Here is a 17,759-nt window from a genome sequence, read left to right as displayed (position 1 = left end):
TTCAGCTTGCCGAGATGATGATCCGAAGAATTTGAGCTCTGCTCAACAAAGTGACGACGTGTCTAGTGCAGGTCGGCAGCCTTGGAGCAATATTGCCGGACTGGTTTGACACCAGCATGATGATGAAGATGACCTCAGGGGAGGCTTAAAAATTTACGGGCACGTGTTTAAAAACAACGCACAATAACCTAGAAGAGAATTCCTCTAAAAAGGTTGTCCAATATCACGTTCATAAAGAAACATGAATTCGGGTCGGATCCGTATTCGCGCAGAAAACAGATCCAAAAATTGGTCCACTCATCTGAAGGTTCCCGGAGTTTGAACCGTCGGATCGAGCTGAAATTTGGAGGGGTGGTAGATATGGGAATTCCGCAGTATATGAACGGCTGGATCTTCCAAAGGACCTCCGAGCTGGGCTCTGGAGGCGACTCTTGGGGAACGTAGTAATTTCAAAATAATCCTACACACACGCAAGATCATGGTGATGCATAGCAACGAGAAGGGAGAGTGTTGTCTATGTACCCTCGCAGACCGGAAGCGTAAGCGTTAGCACAACGTGGTTGATGTAGTCGTACGTCTTCACGGCCCGACCGATCAAGCACCGAAACTACGGCCCCTCCGAGTTCTAGCACACGTTCAGCTCGATGATGATCCCCGGACTCCGATCCAGCAAAGTGTCGGGGATGAGTTCCGTTAGCATGACGGCGTGGTGATGATCTTGATGTTTTACCGTCACAAGGTTTCACCTAAGCACCGCTACAATATTATCGAGGACTATGGTGGACGGGGGCACCGCACACGGCTAAGAGATCAATGATCAACTGTTGTGTCTATGGGGTGCCCCCTGCCTCCGATTATAAAGGAGTGGAGGAGGGGCCGACCAAGGAGGGTGGCGCGCCCTAGGGGGGAGTCCAACTCCCACCGGGAGTAGGACTCCCCTTTTTCCTATTAGGAGTAGGAGAGGGAAGGAAGAGGAAGGAGGGAGGAAGGAAAGGGGGGGCGGCCCCCCTCCCAATTTGGATTGGGCTTGGGGGGCGTGCCCCCTCCCTTGCTCCTTTCCCCTCCTTTCCACTAAGGCCCAATAAGGCCCATATACATCCCGGGGGGTTCCGATAACCTCCCGGTGATCCGGTATTGTCCCAATCTCACCTGGAACCTTTCTGGTGTCCAAATATAGTCGTCCAATATATCGATCTTTATGTCTCGACCATTTCGAGACTCCTCGTCAAGTCCGTGATCACATCCGGGACTCCGAACAACCTTCGGTACATCAAAATATATAAACTCATAATGAAACTGTCATCGTAACATTAAGCGTGCAGACCCTACGGGTTCGAGAACAATGTAGACATGACCGAGACACATCTCCGGTCAATAACCAATAGCGGAACCTGGATGCTCATATTGTCTCCCACATATTCTATGAAGATCTTTATCGGCCAGACCGCATAACAACATACATTGTTCCCTTTGTCATCGGTATGTTACTTGCCCGAGATTCGATCGTCGGTATCTCAATACCTAGTTCAATCTCGTTACCGGCAAGTCTCTTTACTCATTCCGTAATACATCATCTCGCAACTAACTCATTAGTTGCAATGCTTGCAAGGCTTTAGGTGATGTGCATTACCGACAAGGCCCAGAGACACCTCTCCGACAATCGGAGTGACAAATCCTAATCTCGAAATACTCCAACCCAACAAGTACATTCGGAGACACCTGTAGAGCACCTTTATAATCACCCAGTTACGTTGTGACGTTCGGTAGCACACAAAGTGTTCCTCCGGTAAACGGGAGTTGCATAATCTCATAGTCATAGGAACATGTATAAGTTGTGAAGAAAGCAATAGCAATAAACTAAACGATCAAGTGCTATGCTAACGGAATGGGTCAAGTCAATCACATCATTCTTCCTAATGATGTGATCCCATTAATCAAATGACAACTCATGTCTATGGTTAGGAAACATAACCATTTTTGATCAACGAGCTAGTCAAGTACAGGCATACTAGTGACACTCTGTTTGTCTATGTATTCACACATGTATTATGTTTCCGGTTAATACAATTCTAGCATGAATAATAAACATTTATCATGATATAAGGAAATAAATAATAACTTTATTATTGACTCTAGGGCATATTTCCTTCAGTCTCCCACTTGCACTAGAGTCAATAATCTAGTTCACATCTCCATGTGATTTAACACCAATAGTTCACATCACCATGTGATTAACACCTATAGTTCACATCGACATGTGACCAACACCCAAAGGGTTTACTAGAGTCAATAATCTAGTTCACATCGCTATGTGATTAACACCCAAAGAGTACTAAGGTGTGACCATGTTTTGCTTGTGAGAGAAGTTTAGTCAACGGGTCTGCCACATTCAGATCCGTAAGTATTTTGCAAATTTCTATGTCAACAATGCTCTGCACGGAGCTACTCTATCTAACTGCTCCCACTTTAAATATGTATCCAGATTGAGATTTTGAGTCATCTGGATCAGTGTCAAAACTTGCATCGACGTAACCCTTTACGACGAACCTTTTGTCATCTCCATAATCGAGAAACATATCCTTATTCCACTAAGGATAATTTTGACCAATGTCCAGTGATCTACTCCAGATCACTATTGTACTCCCTTGCCAAACTCAGGGCAGGGTATACAATAGGTCTGGTACACAGCATGGCATACTTTATAGAACCTATGGCTGAGGCATAGGGAATGACTTTCATTCTCTCTCTATCTTCTGTCGTCGTCGGTCTTTGAGTCTTACTCAATTTCACACCTTGTAACACAGGCAAGAACTCTTTCTTTGACTGTTCCATTTTGAACTACTTCAAAAACTTGTTAAGGTATGTACTCATTGAAAAACTTATCAAGCGTCTTGATCTATCTCTATAGATCTTGATGCTCAATATGTAAGCAGCTTCACCGAGGTCTTTCTTTGAAAAACTCCTTTCAAACACTCCTTTATGCGTTGCAGAATAATTCTACATTATTTCCGATCAACAATATGTCATACACATATACTTATCAGAAATGATGTAGTGCTCCCACTCACTTTCTTGTAAATACAGGCTTCAGCGCAAGTCTGTATAAAACTATATGCTTTGATCAACTTATCAAAGCGTATATTCCAACTCCGAGATGCTTGCACCAGTCCATAGATGGATTGCTGGAGCTTGCATATTTTGTTAGTACCTTTAGGATTGACAAAACCTTCTGGTTGCATCATATACAACTCTTCTTTAATAAATCCATTAAGGAATGCAGTTTTGTTTATCCATTTGCCAGATTTCATAAAATGCGACAATTGCTAACATGATTTGGACAGACTTAAGCATAGATACGAGTGAGAAACTCTCATCGTAGTCAACACCTTGAACTTGTCGAAAACCTTTTTGCGACAATTCTACCTTTGTAGATAGTAACACTACTATCAGCGTCCGTCTTCCTCTTGAAGATCCATTTAATCTCAATGGCTCACCGATCATTGGGCAAGTCAATCAAAGTCCATACTTTGTTCTCATACATGGATCTCATCTCAGATTTCATGGCCTCAAGCCATTTCGCGGAATCTGGGCTCATCATCGCTTCCTCATAGTTCGTAGGCTCGTCATGGTCAAGTAACATGACCTCCAGAACAGGATTACCGTACCACTCTGGTGCGGATCTCACTCTGGTTTACCTACGAGGTTCGGTAGTAAATTGATCTGAAGTTACATGAGCATCATCATTAGCTTCCTCACTAATCGGTATAGTAGTCACAGGAACAGATTTCTGTGATGAACTACTTTCCAATAAGGGAGCAGGTACAGTTACCTCATCAAGTTCTATTTTCCTCCCATTCACTTCTTTCGAGAGAAACTCCTTTTCTAGAAAGGATCCATTCAAAGCAACGAATATATTGCCTTCGGATCTATGATAGAAGGTGTACCCAACATTTTCTTTTGGGTATCCTATGAAGACGCACTTCTCCGATTTGGGTTAGAGCTTATCAGGTTGAAACTTTTTCACATAAGCATTGCAACCTCAAACTTTAAGAAACGACAGCTTAGATTTCTTGCCAAACCATAGTTCATACGGTGTCGTCTCAACGGATTTAGATGGTGCCCTATTTAACGTGAATGTAGCTGTCTCTAATGCATAACCCCAAAACGATAGTGGTAGATCGGTAAGAGACATCATAGATCGCACCATATCTAATAAAGTACGGTTATGACGTTCGAACACACCATTACACTGTGGTGTTCCAGGTGGCGTGAGTAGTGAAACTATTTCACATTGTTTTAACTGAAGGCCAAACTCGTAACTCAATTATTTTACTTCTGCGATCATATCGTAGAAACCTTATTTTCTTGTCACGATGATTTTCCACTTCACTCTAAAATTCTTTGAACTTTTCAAATGTTTCAGACTTGTGTTTCATCAAGTAGATATACTCATATCTGCTCAAATCATCTGTGAAGGTCAGAAAATAATGATACCTGCCACGAGCCTCAATATTCATCAGACCACATACATCAGTATGTATGATTTCCAACAAATCTGTTGCTCACTCCATTGTTCTGGAGAACGGAGTCTTAGTCATCTTGCCCATGAGGCATGGTTCACAAGCATCAACTGATTCATAATCAAGTGATTCCAAAAGCCCATCGGCATGGATTTTCTTCATGCGCTTTACACCAATATGACCTAAACGGCAGTGCCACACATAAGTTGCACCATCATTATTAACTTTGCATCTTTTGGTTTCAATATTATGAATATGTGTATCACTACGATCGAGATCCAACGAACCATTTTCATTGGGTGTGTAACCATATAAGGTTTTATTCATGTAAACAGAACAACAATTTATTCTCTTATTTAAATGAATAACCGTATTGCAATAAACATGATCAAATCATATTCATGCTCAACGCAAACACCAAATAACACTTATTTAGGTTCAACACTAATCCCAAAAGTATAGGGAGTGTGCGATGATGATCATATCAATCTTGGAACCACTTCCAACACACATCGTCACTTCACCCTTAACTAGTCTATGTTCATTCTGCAACTCCCGTTTCGAGTTACTACTCTTAGCAACTGAACCAGTATCAAATACCGAGGGGTTGCTACGAACACTAGTAAAATACACATCAATAATCTGTATATCAAATATACCTTTGTTCACTTTACCATCCTTCTTATCCGCCAAATACTTGGGGTAGTTCCGCTTCTAGTGACCAGTCCCTTTGCAGTAGAAGCACTTAGTCTCAGGCTTAGGTCCAGACTTGGGTTTCTTCACTTGAGCAGCAACTTGTTTGTCGTTCTTCTTGAAGTTCCCCTTCTTCCCTTTGTCCTTTTCTTGAAACTAGTGGTCTTGTCTACCATCAACACTTGATATTTTTCTTGATTTCTACCTTCATTGATTTCAGCATCACGAAAAGCTTGGGAATCGTTTCCGTTATCCCTTGCATATTATAGTTCATCACGAAGTTCTATTAACTTGGTGATGGTGACTAGAGAATTCTGTCAATCACTATTTTATCTGGAAGATTAACTCCCACTTGATTCAAGCGATTGTAGTACCCAGACAATCTGAGCACATGCTCACTGCTTGAGCTATTCTCCTCCATCTTTTTAGCTATAGAACTTGTTGGAGACTTCATATCTCTCAACTCGGGTATTTGCTTGAAATATTAACTTGAACTCCTGGAACATCTCATACGGTCCATGACATTCAAAATGTCTTTGAAGTCCCGGTTCTAAGCTGTTAAGCATGGTGCACTAAACTATCAAGTAGTCATCACATTGAGCTAGCCAAATGTTCATAACATCTGCATCTGCTCCTGCAATAGGTTTGTCACCTAGCGGTGCATCAAAGACATAATTCTTCTGTGCAGCAATGAGGATAAACCTCAGATCACGGATCCAATCCGCATCATTGCTACTAACATCTTTCAACTTAGTTTTCTCTAGGAACATATCAAAAATAAAACAGGGGAGCTAAACACGAGCTATTGATCTACAACATAGATATGCTAATACTACCAGGACTAAGTTCATGATAAATTAAAGTTCAATTAATCATATTACTTAAGAACTTCCACTTAGATAGACATCCCTCTAATCCTCTAAGTGACCACATGATCCAAATCAACTAAACCATAACCGATCATCACGTGAAATGGAGTAGCTTTCAATGGTGAACATCACTTATGTTGATCATATCTACTATATGATTCACGCTCGACCTTTCGGTCTCAGTGTTTCGAGGCCATATCTGCATATGCTAGGCTCGTCAAGTTTAACCTGAGTATTCTGCGTGTGCAAAACTGGCTTGCACCCGTTGTAGATGGACGTAGAGCTTATCACACCCGATCATCACGTGGTGTCTGGGCACGACGAACTTTGGTAACAGTGCATACTCAGGGAGAACACTTTTATCTTGAAATTTAGTGAGAATCTTATAATGCTACCGCCAATCAAAGCAAGATAAGATGCATAAAAGATAAACATCACATGCAATCAATATAAGTGATATGATATGGCCATCATCATCTTGTACTTGTGATCTCCATCTCCAAAGTATCGTCATAATCACCATCGTCACCAGCGTGACACCTTGATCTCCATCGTAGCATCGTTGTCGTCTCGCCAATCTTATGCTTCCACGACTATCGCTACCGCTTAGTGATAAAGTAAAGCACTACAGCGCAATTACATTGCATACAATAAAGCGACAACCATATGGCTCCTACCAGTTGCCGATAACTCGGTTACAAAACATGATCATCTCATACAATAAAATTTAGCATCATGTCTTGACCATATCACATCACAACATGCCCTGCAAAAACAAGTTAGACGTCCTCTACTTTGTTGTTGCAAGTTTTACGTGGCTGCTACGGCTTAGCAAGAACCGTTCTTACCTACGCATCAAAACCACAATGATAGTTTGTCAAGTTGGTGCTGTTTTAACCTTCGCAAGGACCGGGCGTAGCCACACTCGGTTCAACTAAAGTTGGAGAAACTGACACCCGCCAGCCACCTGTGTGCAAAGCACGTCGGTAGAACCAGTCTCGCGTAAGCGTATGCGTAATGTCGGTCCGGGCCGCTTCATCCAACAATACCGCGGAACCAAAGTATGACATGCTGGTAAGCAGTATGACTTATATCGCCCACAACTCACTTGTGTTCTACTCGTGCATATAACATCAACACATAAAACCTAGGCTCGGATGCCACTGTTGGGGAACGTAGTAATTTCAAAAAAAATCCTACACACACGCAAGATCATGGTGGTGCATAGCAACAAGAAGGGAGAGTGTTGTCTACGTACCCTCGTAGACCGGAAGCGGAAGCGTTAGCACAACGCGGTTGATGTAGTCGTACGTCTTCACGGCCCGACCGATCAAGCACAGAAACTACGGCACCTCCGAGTTCTAGCACACGTTCAGCTCGATGACGATCCCCGGACTCCAATCCAGCAAAGTGTCGGGGATGAGTTCCGTCAGCACGACGGCGTGGTGACGATCTTGATGTTTTACCATCGTAGGGCTTCGCCTAAGCACCGCTACAATATTATCGAGGACTATGGTGGAGGGGGGCACCGCACACGGCTAAGAGATCAATGATCAACTATTGTGTCTATGGGGTGCCCCCTGCCTCCGTATATAAAGGAGTGGAGGAGGGGGCGGCCAAGGAGGGTGGCGCGCCCTAGGGGGAGTCCAACTCCCACCGGGAGTAGGACTCCCCTTTTTCCTATTAGGAGTAGGAGAGGGAAGGAAGAGGAAGGAGGGAGGAAGGAAAGGGGGCCCGGCCCCCTCCCAATTCGGATTGGGCTTGGGGGCGCGCCCCCTCCCTTGCTCCTTTCCCCTCCTTTCCACTAAGGCCCAATAAGGCCCATATACCTCCCGGGGGGTTCCGATAACCTCCCGGTGATCCGGTATTGTCCCAATCTCACCCGGAACCTTTCCGGTGTCCAAATATAGTCGTCCAATATATCAATCTTTATGGCTCGACCATTTCGAGACTCCTCGTCAAGTCTGTGATCACATCCGGGACTCCGAACAACCTTCGGTACATCAAAATATGTAAACTCATAATGAAACTGTCATCGTAACGTTAAGCGTGCGGACCCTACGGGTTCGAGAACAATGTAGACATGACCGAGACACGTCTCCGGTCAATAACCAATAGCGGAACCTAGATGCTCATATTGGCTCCCACATATTTGACGAAGATCTTTATCAGTCAGACCGCATAACAACATACGTTGTTCCCTTTGTCAACGGTATGTTACTTGCCCGAGATTCGATCGTCGTATCTCAATACCTAGTTCAATCTCGTTACCGACAAGTCTCTTTACTCGTTCCGTAATACATCATCTCCCAACTAACTCATTAGTTGCAATGCTTTCAAGGCTTTAGGTGATGTGCATTACCGACAAGGCCCAGAGATACCTCTCCGACAATCAGAGTGACAAATCCTAATCTCGAAATACGCCAACCCAACAAGTACCTTCGGAGACACCTGTAGAGCACCTTTATAATCACCCAGTTACGTTGTGACGTTTGGTAGCACACAAAGTGTTCCTCCGATAAATGGGAGTTGCATAATCTCATAGTCATAGGAACATGTATAAGTTATGAAGAAAGCAATAGCAATAAACTAAACGATCAAGTGCTATGCTAACGGAATGGGTCAAGTCAATCACATCATTCTTCCTAATGATGTGATCCCATTAATCAAATGACAACTCATGTCTATGGTCAGAAAACATAACCATCTTTGATCAACGAGCTAGTCAAGTAGAGGCATACTAGTGACACTCTGTTTGTCTATGTATTCACACATGTATTATGTTTCCGGTTAATACAATTCTAGCATGAATAATAAACATTTATCATGATATAAGGAAATAAATAATAACTTTATTATTGCCTCTAGGGCATATTTCCTTCAGCCACGCCCTAAACTCGTCCAGATTCCCGTCCAGATTTGACAGGGCTCCGGTATATCGTAGATTGTCGGAGATTCCTCCATAGGAACTCGACGAAATTTTGCATGGATGTTGTAGACGTAATCCCGCACTATTCCACTGAAGCAATCGTCAAACCGACGCTCGAGGAGGTGGTGGCGGCGAATACAAGTTCGCTGTCCATAAAAACAGCACGGTCGTTCGAGGGCAATGTTGACGTTGAGCCCTCGAGCTCCATGGATGATTCCTCTATGATCATGATAGAGATCGGAGTTGATGTTGAAGAAGGCCCCCGTCCGAACATGACGATCGGAGATGGAGCACGGTTCTCGGTCGAGCCAAGGTGACCAGTCGAGCCGGAGATGAAGATGTCGGCATCGCAGTTGACCTGCGGGTGAGCCATTGATCCTTTTGCTGATCACACAGCGGAACTCTCAATGAAAGCACCAATGTCGGTGTCAAAACCGGCGGATCTCGGATAGGGGGTCCGGAACTGTGCGTCTAGGATCGATGGTAATAGGAGGCAGGGGACACGATGTTTTACCCAGGTTTGGGCCCTCTTGATGGACGTAAAACCCTACGTCCTGCTTGATTTATTCTTGATAATATGAGTAGTACAAGAGTTGATCTACCACGAGATCGGAGAGGCTAAACCCTAGAAGCTAGCCTATGGTATGATCGTATGTATATGATCTATCGACTAGCCTGGCCTCGGTTTATATAATGCACCAGAGGCCTAGGATAACAAGAGTCCTAGCCGAATACGCCGGTGGGGAGGAGTCCTTGTCTTGATCACAAAGTCTTGAGGAATCATCCATGTATGCGGCAGCTATCCGAACTGGCCCATGAGTATACGGCCATGAGGGTCCTCGGCCCATTCTAACAGATCGGGAGATGACGTGGTGAGTACCCCCTAGTCCAGGACACCGTCACTTGGACTCGACGGTTATGGAGCTTGAGGGGGTCTTAGGCATCGCGGAGGGAACAAACGGACGACATGGTCAATGGTGGTGATGTAGTTGGCCTTGGCGGTCCTCAGGGGTGACGGAGACGTCAGTGCAGGGTCGCCGGAGTAGAGTGAGATGACGACAAGCTTCGTGTGTCGAGGCGTGCTTGTTTCTAGGCGAAATGGGGTGAACCAAAATGTCAGAAGAAGAGCGCAAGCACTAGAAGACAAATGGAGAAGGTGAGCAATCAAATGGATGACAGGGCTCACTAGAGCTTCTTCGGCAAAGGCATTGAGTTCCGGGCTCCGACGAACTTGGTGTTCCCGTGGTGTCTAGGTGTGTAGAATATGTCCAGGAGGTTCGTCGTGGAGCAACTGATGAATGGTGGCGGTGGTTGGGCTAGGGGTGGCTTGCCTCGTCGCAATTTGACCAACGATGAGCTAGGTCAATGGCGAAGGTTGGGAGTCTGTCGGCGAGCAGCCTGACGGCGATTGCGGGCGGTGGCAGGGGCTTGTATAGAGGGGTCAAGGGATATTTAACGGGCATGGCCATGGCCATTGGCTCGCATGGAGAGCGCAGGTGGAGATCGTGGGCACGCTCGCTTCGTGCGCGACTTGGGCGCGTGCGTCGGGCAATAGTTGAGCGAGGTGGGCGACGACCCTCACGGATGTGTCCTGCATGGCTGTGAGGGAGAAGAGGGAGGGGGCGTGGTGCAAGGGTGGGCTCGCCTGTCTAGCTGGTCCTTGGTTGGCCTCGCTGGCTTTTTTGTTCTTTTATCTTTCTTTTGTCTTTTGTAAATTCAAAATAATTTGATTTTTATTTTTCTGCCAACTACAAACTTGCCTTAAATTCACTTTGGAATATTCCTAGTTGTGTAAACATTTTGTTTATGGATTTCGGCGAACTATTTTTGTCACCTATTGGGCACCTTTTTCAAAGTATTTTTATTTATTTTCAATTTTTATTTTTTAAACCAGATTTTACTTATAGGTTAAATTGACCATATTTAAACTATTTTCAAACCCTGTTTCAAGCAATAATAAGGGAAAATATTTATCTTAGGAGAGTTCTCTCCTATCCTTATGCATTGTTTTGATAAACTTTTATTCGGAGAAACTTCCATGACCATTAGTTAAACATAACCCAAACCCTAGATCTAGAGTGTCGATGCGAAGAAGCGCTACAAACCGCATACATTTTACCTAAAGATTTATGGATCTAGTAAAATGGTAAAGATCAGAAATACGTCACAGAAATCATTCGTTCGGTTTGGATCTGGATCAAACATTTTCAAAATCTGACTTGGCAACCAGGCTTACTTCAAGATCTGTGCATTCCATCTGACGGACAAAAACAATGTTCGTTCCAAAATTCTGAAAATCTGACATTAGATTTTTGTCGATTCCGTTAAATTTTACCAGCCAAAGTCATTGGTATAGTGTATGTTCAAATTGTTCTAGGTAATGTTGAAGCTGATTTTGTCAGCTATCTTCCCTTTTGGCTGCTTCACACAGCTCCCTTTTCTCACTCTTTCTTTGGAAAAGGAGGATTACCTCCGGCCTCTGCATTAGTATGATGCATGCAACCATATTATTAAGCAATTTCTATAATCCGATACAATCTCGCAAAAGAAGCTTGTAAAGCATAAAAAACTTGAAACATGTCACAACCCGCAAAAATAGAACAAGATGACTAAGCACCTATCCTATTATTGGACCGCCATCCAAACCGGTTGTAGGTATCTCGTGCTACCGTCTCCCAACGGTTGCACCCAATAGCCATATGCTCTTTGTCTTCCGCATGGCTGAGTGACAGTCACATACGAATTCATGCGGTTGTTCTGTAAATGATCTGTAAAAAAATTGTAATGGATTGTCTATTGAAGATCACATCGTTTCGGCAGTTTCACACAGCCCAAAGTAATGCACACACCCCGATTTGAATATGTGCCACAATTTGAGACTCTACTCCGTCTAACCACATCGCAAATAACGTGGCAACACTATTCGGAGGACTGGCGTTAAAGGCCACATGTACCATACACCATAAAAGCTTGGCTAGTGGGCATTTGAGAAAGTTTCATCTCGATGACAAAAGCAACATCATTTACTACCCTCCCATCTGCATTTTGCCAAGTTAGCCTTAGTCGGAATCACTTCCTTGTACACAAACCACATACGAATTTTTTATTTCTAAAGGCCCTTTAATCTTTCAAATATGAAGTGATCTCAGGATTGGACTAGAGTCTAATAAATCTAGATACATGTACTTCACCGCGAAAACTCCAGACATCGAGAGTTTTCAGTGAAGCGTATCAGGCTCATCATAAGGTTAACTTCTATCAGCCTGTGCACAAGATGTAGCCATCTGTCCCAAACTAGGGACCATTGGGACTGAATGTTTAACGGAACCGACCCTAATATTGTACTAATAAAAGCTTCCTTACGTTGTATAATATTCTAAAGGGAAGGATATTATGTGGCTAATGATGTGTCTCCTAACCATGTATCTTATTTATCTTGTCGTGTGGCCATTCCTAACGATAAACCCTTTTCTCACTCTTGATTTGTGTCTCGCACACACACAAGAACCAGATTTGTGTCTCGCACACACACAAGAACCAGTGCAGTGTTCATAAAAAAGTGCAGTGAAGCTTTATTGATATACTAGCAAGATCCCGTGCATTGCACGGAACATTAAAGTGCATTTGTATGAGTAGTTTATCTTGTGGGAGAAAAGAATGAACAAAAGAAGGCCTTATTTGTAAATATAGAGAAGGGTGTAGGTATCTTATTGTAAAATTGTCATAGTTTCTTCCTATCCGTCAGATATAAATCATCACTAACTCGGTTTTTATAAGAGTATATAGATATATAGATATATAGATATAGAAAATCTCTATACACCACAAGCTTGTTGGTGCTGAATCAGCCAAACTCCATAAACCAAACGTTAGAGCTGATTGACTTGGCTCTAATTTCAAACCTACTCCGTGTATAAGCGAATAATGTCTGCAAAGCGGGCCCAACAAAACGAAGGCATGACAAGTCTCGGACAGGGACAATGCACGGCTACTGCAGAATACTGGATTCGACCGTTACTCTTTAATTTATATTTATATATATATTTCAAGGATACATCAGGGCCTTCACAAAACGAAGAAGAAGAAAAGTTGCTGCGATGCTCAGTCCTCATCCACAAAGATAGTCTCTTGCTTGAAGAGTCCCCCAAACACGGGCCTCACCTCCTTCTTGGGAGCCGGCTGCATTGCTGCCTGCTTCACCTTCTGCGCCACCGGCTTCACGACGGCCCTCTGCGGTGCCAGCTTCTTGGCCTTGGCCTGGCCTCTCACCGTGGCGATCTGGGCCCTTGGTTCCTCCTCGTCCGAGCTCCGCGCGGTCGCTCCTACGGCTGCAAGCTGTGTGCTGAACTTGTCCCAGGAGAAGTCAGTGTTAAGCTTGAGCCCCTTGGCTCTGGTTAGAAGGTTCTCCAGCGAGGCCTGCGCCTCGTTCACGGTGCTTGCGCCAGCCTCTTCTGAGGTCGTGTCCTTCCCTTCGGTTTTGAGCTTAGTGGTGGGTTCTTCTGCATCAGCAGCTCGCTGGGAGGCCAGGGCTTCCTCCTGCGCCCTCGCATTTGCAGCAGCTTCTTGGTACTCTTTTCTTCTAATGTCCTCAGGAATAGCTCTGAAGAGGGAGATAACAATAGTTTTTGAAGTAGCAATACAAAGAAGGAAACTTGTTGTGGCACATAACTATCTTTTGTTAGTTACATTTGTGGTCAAATCTAGGCTCCAAATCTGAGAGGGACTTAAATCCGGATGGAGGTAGTACAATATTAGCACGGTTCTCTTATTAAAGTGCCACATAAAAAGGCTATCAATATCAAAGGATTCAAGAAAGAATTAGGCGGAGAAATTTTGGTTAGCCTACTCACGTTAGTGCCTCCACTGTGGGCTTGGATGTTCCCAAGGAGCTAGTTGAAACTTCCACAACCTGGAAACGAGAAATATCATTGGGAAAATTAAAGTTGAGTAAATAAGGACCCATACGTAAAACTAAATTTGAATTATAGGGTGTCTTTTCTGTCATCATACATAGCATCTAATGGTATACACAAACTTGTGAATATAAGTTTTCAAGAAAAGCACATTCGCAACCAACAAGGCCTGGTCAGAAACAACTAGGAATTAGGACTGAAAATTTTGACACGATGTCTTCACTATCAGGAATTTAGTTTAGCAAAATCTTACACTTTTCCTAAATAAACAAGCATGTGCATAGCCAAATTTAAGTAGAAGCTGGGTGTATGCTTATTACGATTATGGTGGTGTTTGGTTCTCTAGTCCTAGGACTTTTTCTAGTCCCTAGGACTTTTTGAAAAAGACTCTCAAGGAGGTGCTTCTAAGGACATTTAGCAAAAAGTCTCAAAAAAGTCCCACCATGTTTGGTGTGCTAGGGACTTTTTCTAGTCCCAACACAAAAAAGTCTCTGAAACCAAACACCCGAGCTTTGCTACATCTACGTAAAGATTTTTACGTAACCTACATAAAAGATGAGCTGGCCTGATTTGGTTGGAGGGGAAATAGGCCCAGGCCCACCCCGTGAAAATCAGGGGGGGCGATTAGTTTAGCGTTAAGGAAAGAACGTAGCTCTACGTAGCTGGTTTAGTAAGTCTAGCATTTTTGCCAAACACCCCTTATATCCCGTTCATGCTATATTTAGATGTCCTTTAGCGTAAAAAATGTGCATAGCCAGATGGATAGAAGAGCTTAGATCCGCGTAAAGCTTCCGTTTTGAATCCCATGTAGTATTCAATGTTGCCACAGTGTAGTAAAACTATTTGGTGGTCCACACATTTTTACTCCATGCATGGTTTTATTATGACATATACACTTTTGTTTTAAACGATAAAGTCAACATGTTCATAATTTGTTCGCCGCACTTCTATGACATGCAATACAAAATTTACTGTCGATTTAAGCAAAGGGGGTGGTTCATTGGTCTCAGAAGCGTTGTTCTAACTGAAACGCAGAAGAAGAATTTTGCGTTCTCGCTAAGAATTGCGCCACCATGCAGTACATATGTTTGTTGTTCTGCAATCGGTGGCAGAATAATTATTCCACACTATTTTTGAATTGCCTTCGCTTCACTATTTGTTCTGCCTCCGAATGATGCATTGTGCCTCACCAGACAAAAACTCAGAAGCAGTGCACCATTTTTACTGCCCAAACTGTGCGGGCAGTACAAATGATTGTTTTTTTTTAAAATGAAAGTACAAATGATTGTGAAATTAGAACAATAGTGCAAAACTGAGATGCGGTACAAGATTGTACTGCAAGGTAATGCAAGCAATACAATGTAAGCAATCGGATTTTTATTGCGTGATTTTTGTGTGTGCACATTTTCCACGTTTCAATTAATAACGTCTTTCATGAAATTTGATAACCAAACAGTCAATGTAAGCAATCGGATTCTAGTTAAGCATGAAAACCCCATGCGATGGTGCTAGGATAGATAGAGTTCCACATGAAACTGCCAGAGAACCCTGGATTGAATTGCCTATCAAAAACTAAATAAGGTACCCCTTTGTGTGTTAAGTTTCAGTACCTTGTTCTCTGCGATCTCAATGTTGGAGAAAACATCAGCCACAAGGGAAGCAATCTGCAACTTGGACACCTACCAAACACACAAAGCAATGCACATGATTAAGAGAAAAGCAACGACACAAAGCTTCATGTGAACTGCATTGTACTATCACAGGTTTAAACTACCTTGCCAGTGTCAGTGGAGGAAGTCGTGGTGCTGGACGAACCCTCTTTGGCCAGGACCAGCCCATACGAGCTCTCAGGGTCGTAGTCTTCAGTGAGTGACGCCTTGACTAGCGTGTATTTGACATCGGTCTCCACTACCTTGGCCAAAAATTCACTTAGCGGCAGAGTCTGCACGCGGGAGAAGAGGTTCGAGAAAAAAGACGTGAACCCATTAAGCACACTGTTCGTGGAAGCCCCATTGACGCCACCGGCGCCCTCGTCGTAGACCACCACAACATGTGCCACGCCGGCGAGGTCCGCAGCCTGCACTACCCGGAGCGCATCCTCGGTAGTGACCGGCCCGCCCTCTAATCCCTTCTCGACCGGGCCGACGGTGATCACCACCTTGGCTGCTGGGCCGATGGACTTGGCGATCGCCTCAGTGTCATCGAAATCCGACTCCACCGCGTTGAGCCGGCGTGCCTCCGCGGGGGATATGAGTCTGTACGCGGCGGCGAGCCGAGCCAACTCCTGTGCCGACGCGAGGTCCGGAACTCCGGCGCGCACGGCGAAACCTTGCCGCAGCAGCGTCTGTGCAATGCGGACACCCGTCTGCCCCGTGGCGCCCGCCACGAACACCGTCTGTTGGTCCTTCTTTCCCCTCCCTCCGGCAAACAGGGACCCTGTTCCCGGCGATGGGAAGGCCGGTATCAGTGACTTGGCGTCCTCAAACTTGCCGCTGAAGTCGACAAAGAAGGGGTTCTTCTTGGCCTCCTCATCCGCCCCAGGCTTGCCGGCGCCGACGCGGCAGAGGAAGGATGGGGCGCGGCGGCGGAGAGGGGAGGATAAGGGCCGGAAGGAAGGGGGGTTGGAGGTGAGCGCGGGCGGCATGGCGGGCTGACAGGGTGGCGTCAGGAGGACGAACAGGTGGTGGGCATGGGCGCCGTGAGATGAGGAAGAGGTGGCGATGGGTAGCGCGCGCGTGGGATGGCATGTCTGGATTGGGGGAGGTGGAGAAGGAGCCTATCGCGGGAGGCCATGTAGGCCACCGTTTATCTCCTTCGCGGGGAATCGCTGGCCGTCAGCACGCCCCACGTCCATTTCCTTGGACCCACGGCGAAGATTGCATGTTTTTCCCTAAACCAGGTTTATATTATATTAATTATTTTTTGTGAGCAACCAGGTTTATATGTTAGATCAATATATATGATATAATGGAATAAACTTTGTTAAAAATTAATTAAAATAGTTATTAGACGGTTGTGTAAGTTCACCGCCTCATTGCATCTGTGTGAGCATCTGTGTTAGTCTGTCTCCCCCCAGTAAGATAAGATTGAATTCATCTCGGAGCTTTGGAATAAGAAGATGGACCAAGCACCCACCAACTTAATTGTGAGACGAGCAGCTAAAGCAGTTACTAGACCCATTATAGAGATCGGAGGAAGAGAGTTCACTTTCGTTCAAAGGTGGTCCGTGAGCTCACTCTGGTTAGAATGAATTAGTCTGGACATGACCCTACGTAACTACCGCCTTTGAATGGCGGTAGATAGGGTGTACCGCTACGCCTCCACATATTATATTCTGCTCATAGCACAACGCCTAGTGAGACGATGATGCTTGGTAACCCTTTGAGGGCATCCGACCATGGCTACACAGCATAACATAGCATCGATCATACAAAGAGTAATGATCATATACTTAGCCATTGTATAATTATAGTGCACACTGTCAATATCAACTCACGCACAAACATGTCTATTAAACTTGGACATCCACGAATCCATGTCTATGCCAGAGTGAAAATAAAGTTCTCTTGAGTTGTTATTATGTAGATTGAATAAGTTAATGGATTCTAAACTATCAAGTGATGCAACTCTCTTCTTTTCTCTATTATTAAAAGAGACCACATGACCCTCATTTTCATTTAAGAAAATGGAATTTAAAGCTTACAATACAACGATCTATGCATTTACCGGCGCACAACCTCAATTCTCCTTTTTGAGGTTATGATTTTAGCTTTTGTTTCTCTTCCTATACAGCCATGGTGTTGGGTATATTTTCCTTTTCCTGATCCTGGGCAAA

General features: G+C 44.3%; 1 protein-coding gene across 1 annotated transcript; it reads right to left on the bottom strand.

Annotated features, from left to right (window-relative positions):
* Positions 1-13,000: 13,000 nt before the first annotated feature.
* On the bottom strand, positions 13,001-16,670 carry LOC123061785 (protein PLASTID TRANSCRIPTIONALLY ACTIVE 16, chloroplastic). The gene is made up of 4 exons (XM_044485049.1): positions 15,699-16,670; positions 15,535-15,603; positions 13,862-13,920; positions 13,001-13,611 (listed from the first exon to the last, which is right to left on the bottom strand). Exons 1-4 carry the CDS (start codon positions 16,566-16,568, stop codon positions 13,113-13,115), a joined length of 1,497 nt encoding a protein of 498 aa, XP_044340984.1. The 5' UTR covers positions 16,569-16,670; the 3' UTR covers positions 13,001-13,112.
* Between the last annotated feature and the right edge of the window lie 1,089 nt (positions 16,671-17,759).

This window comes from Triticum aestivum, chromosome 3A (assembly GCF_018294505.1).
Source record: "Triticum aestivum cultivar Chinese Spring chromosome 3A, IWGSC CS RefSeq v2.1, whole genome shotgun sequence".
NCBI lineage: Eukaryota > Viridiplantae > Streptophyta > Magnoliopsida > Poales > Poaceae > Triticum > Triticum aestivum.
This window is presented reverse-complemented; position numbering and strand designations above follow the sequence as displayed.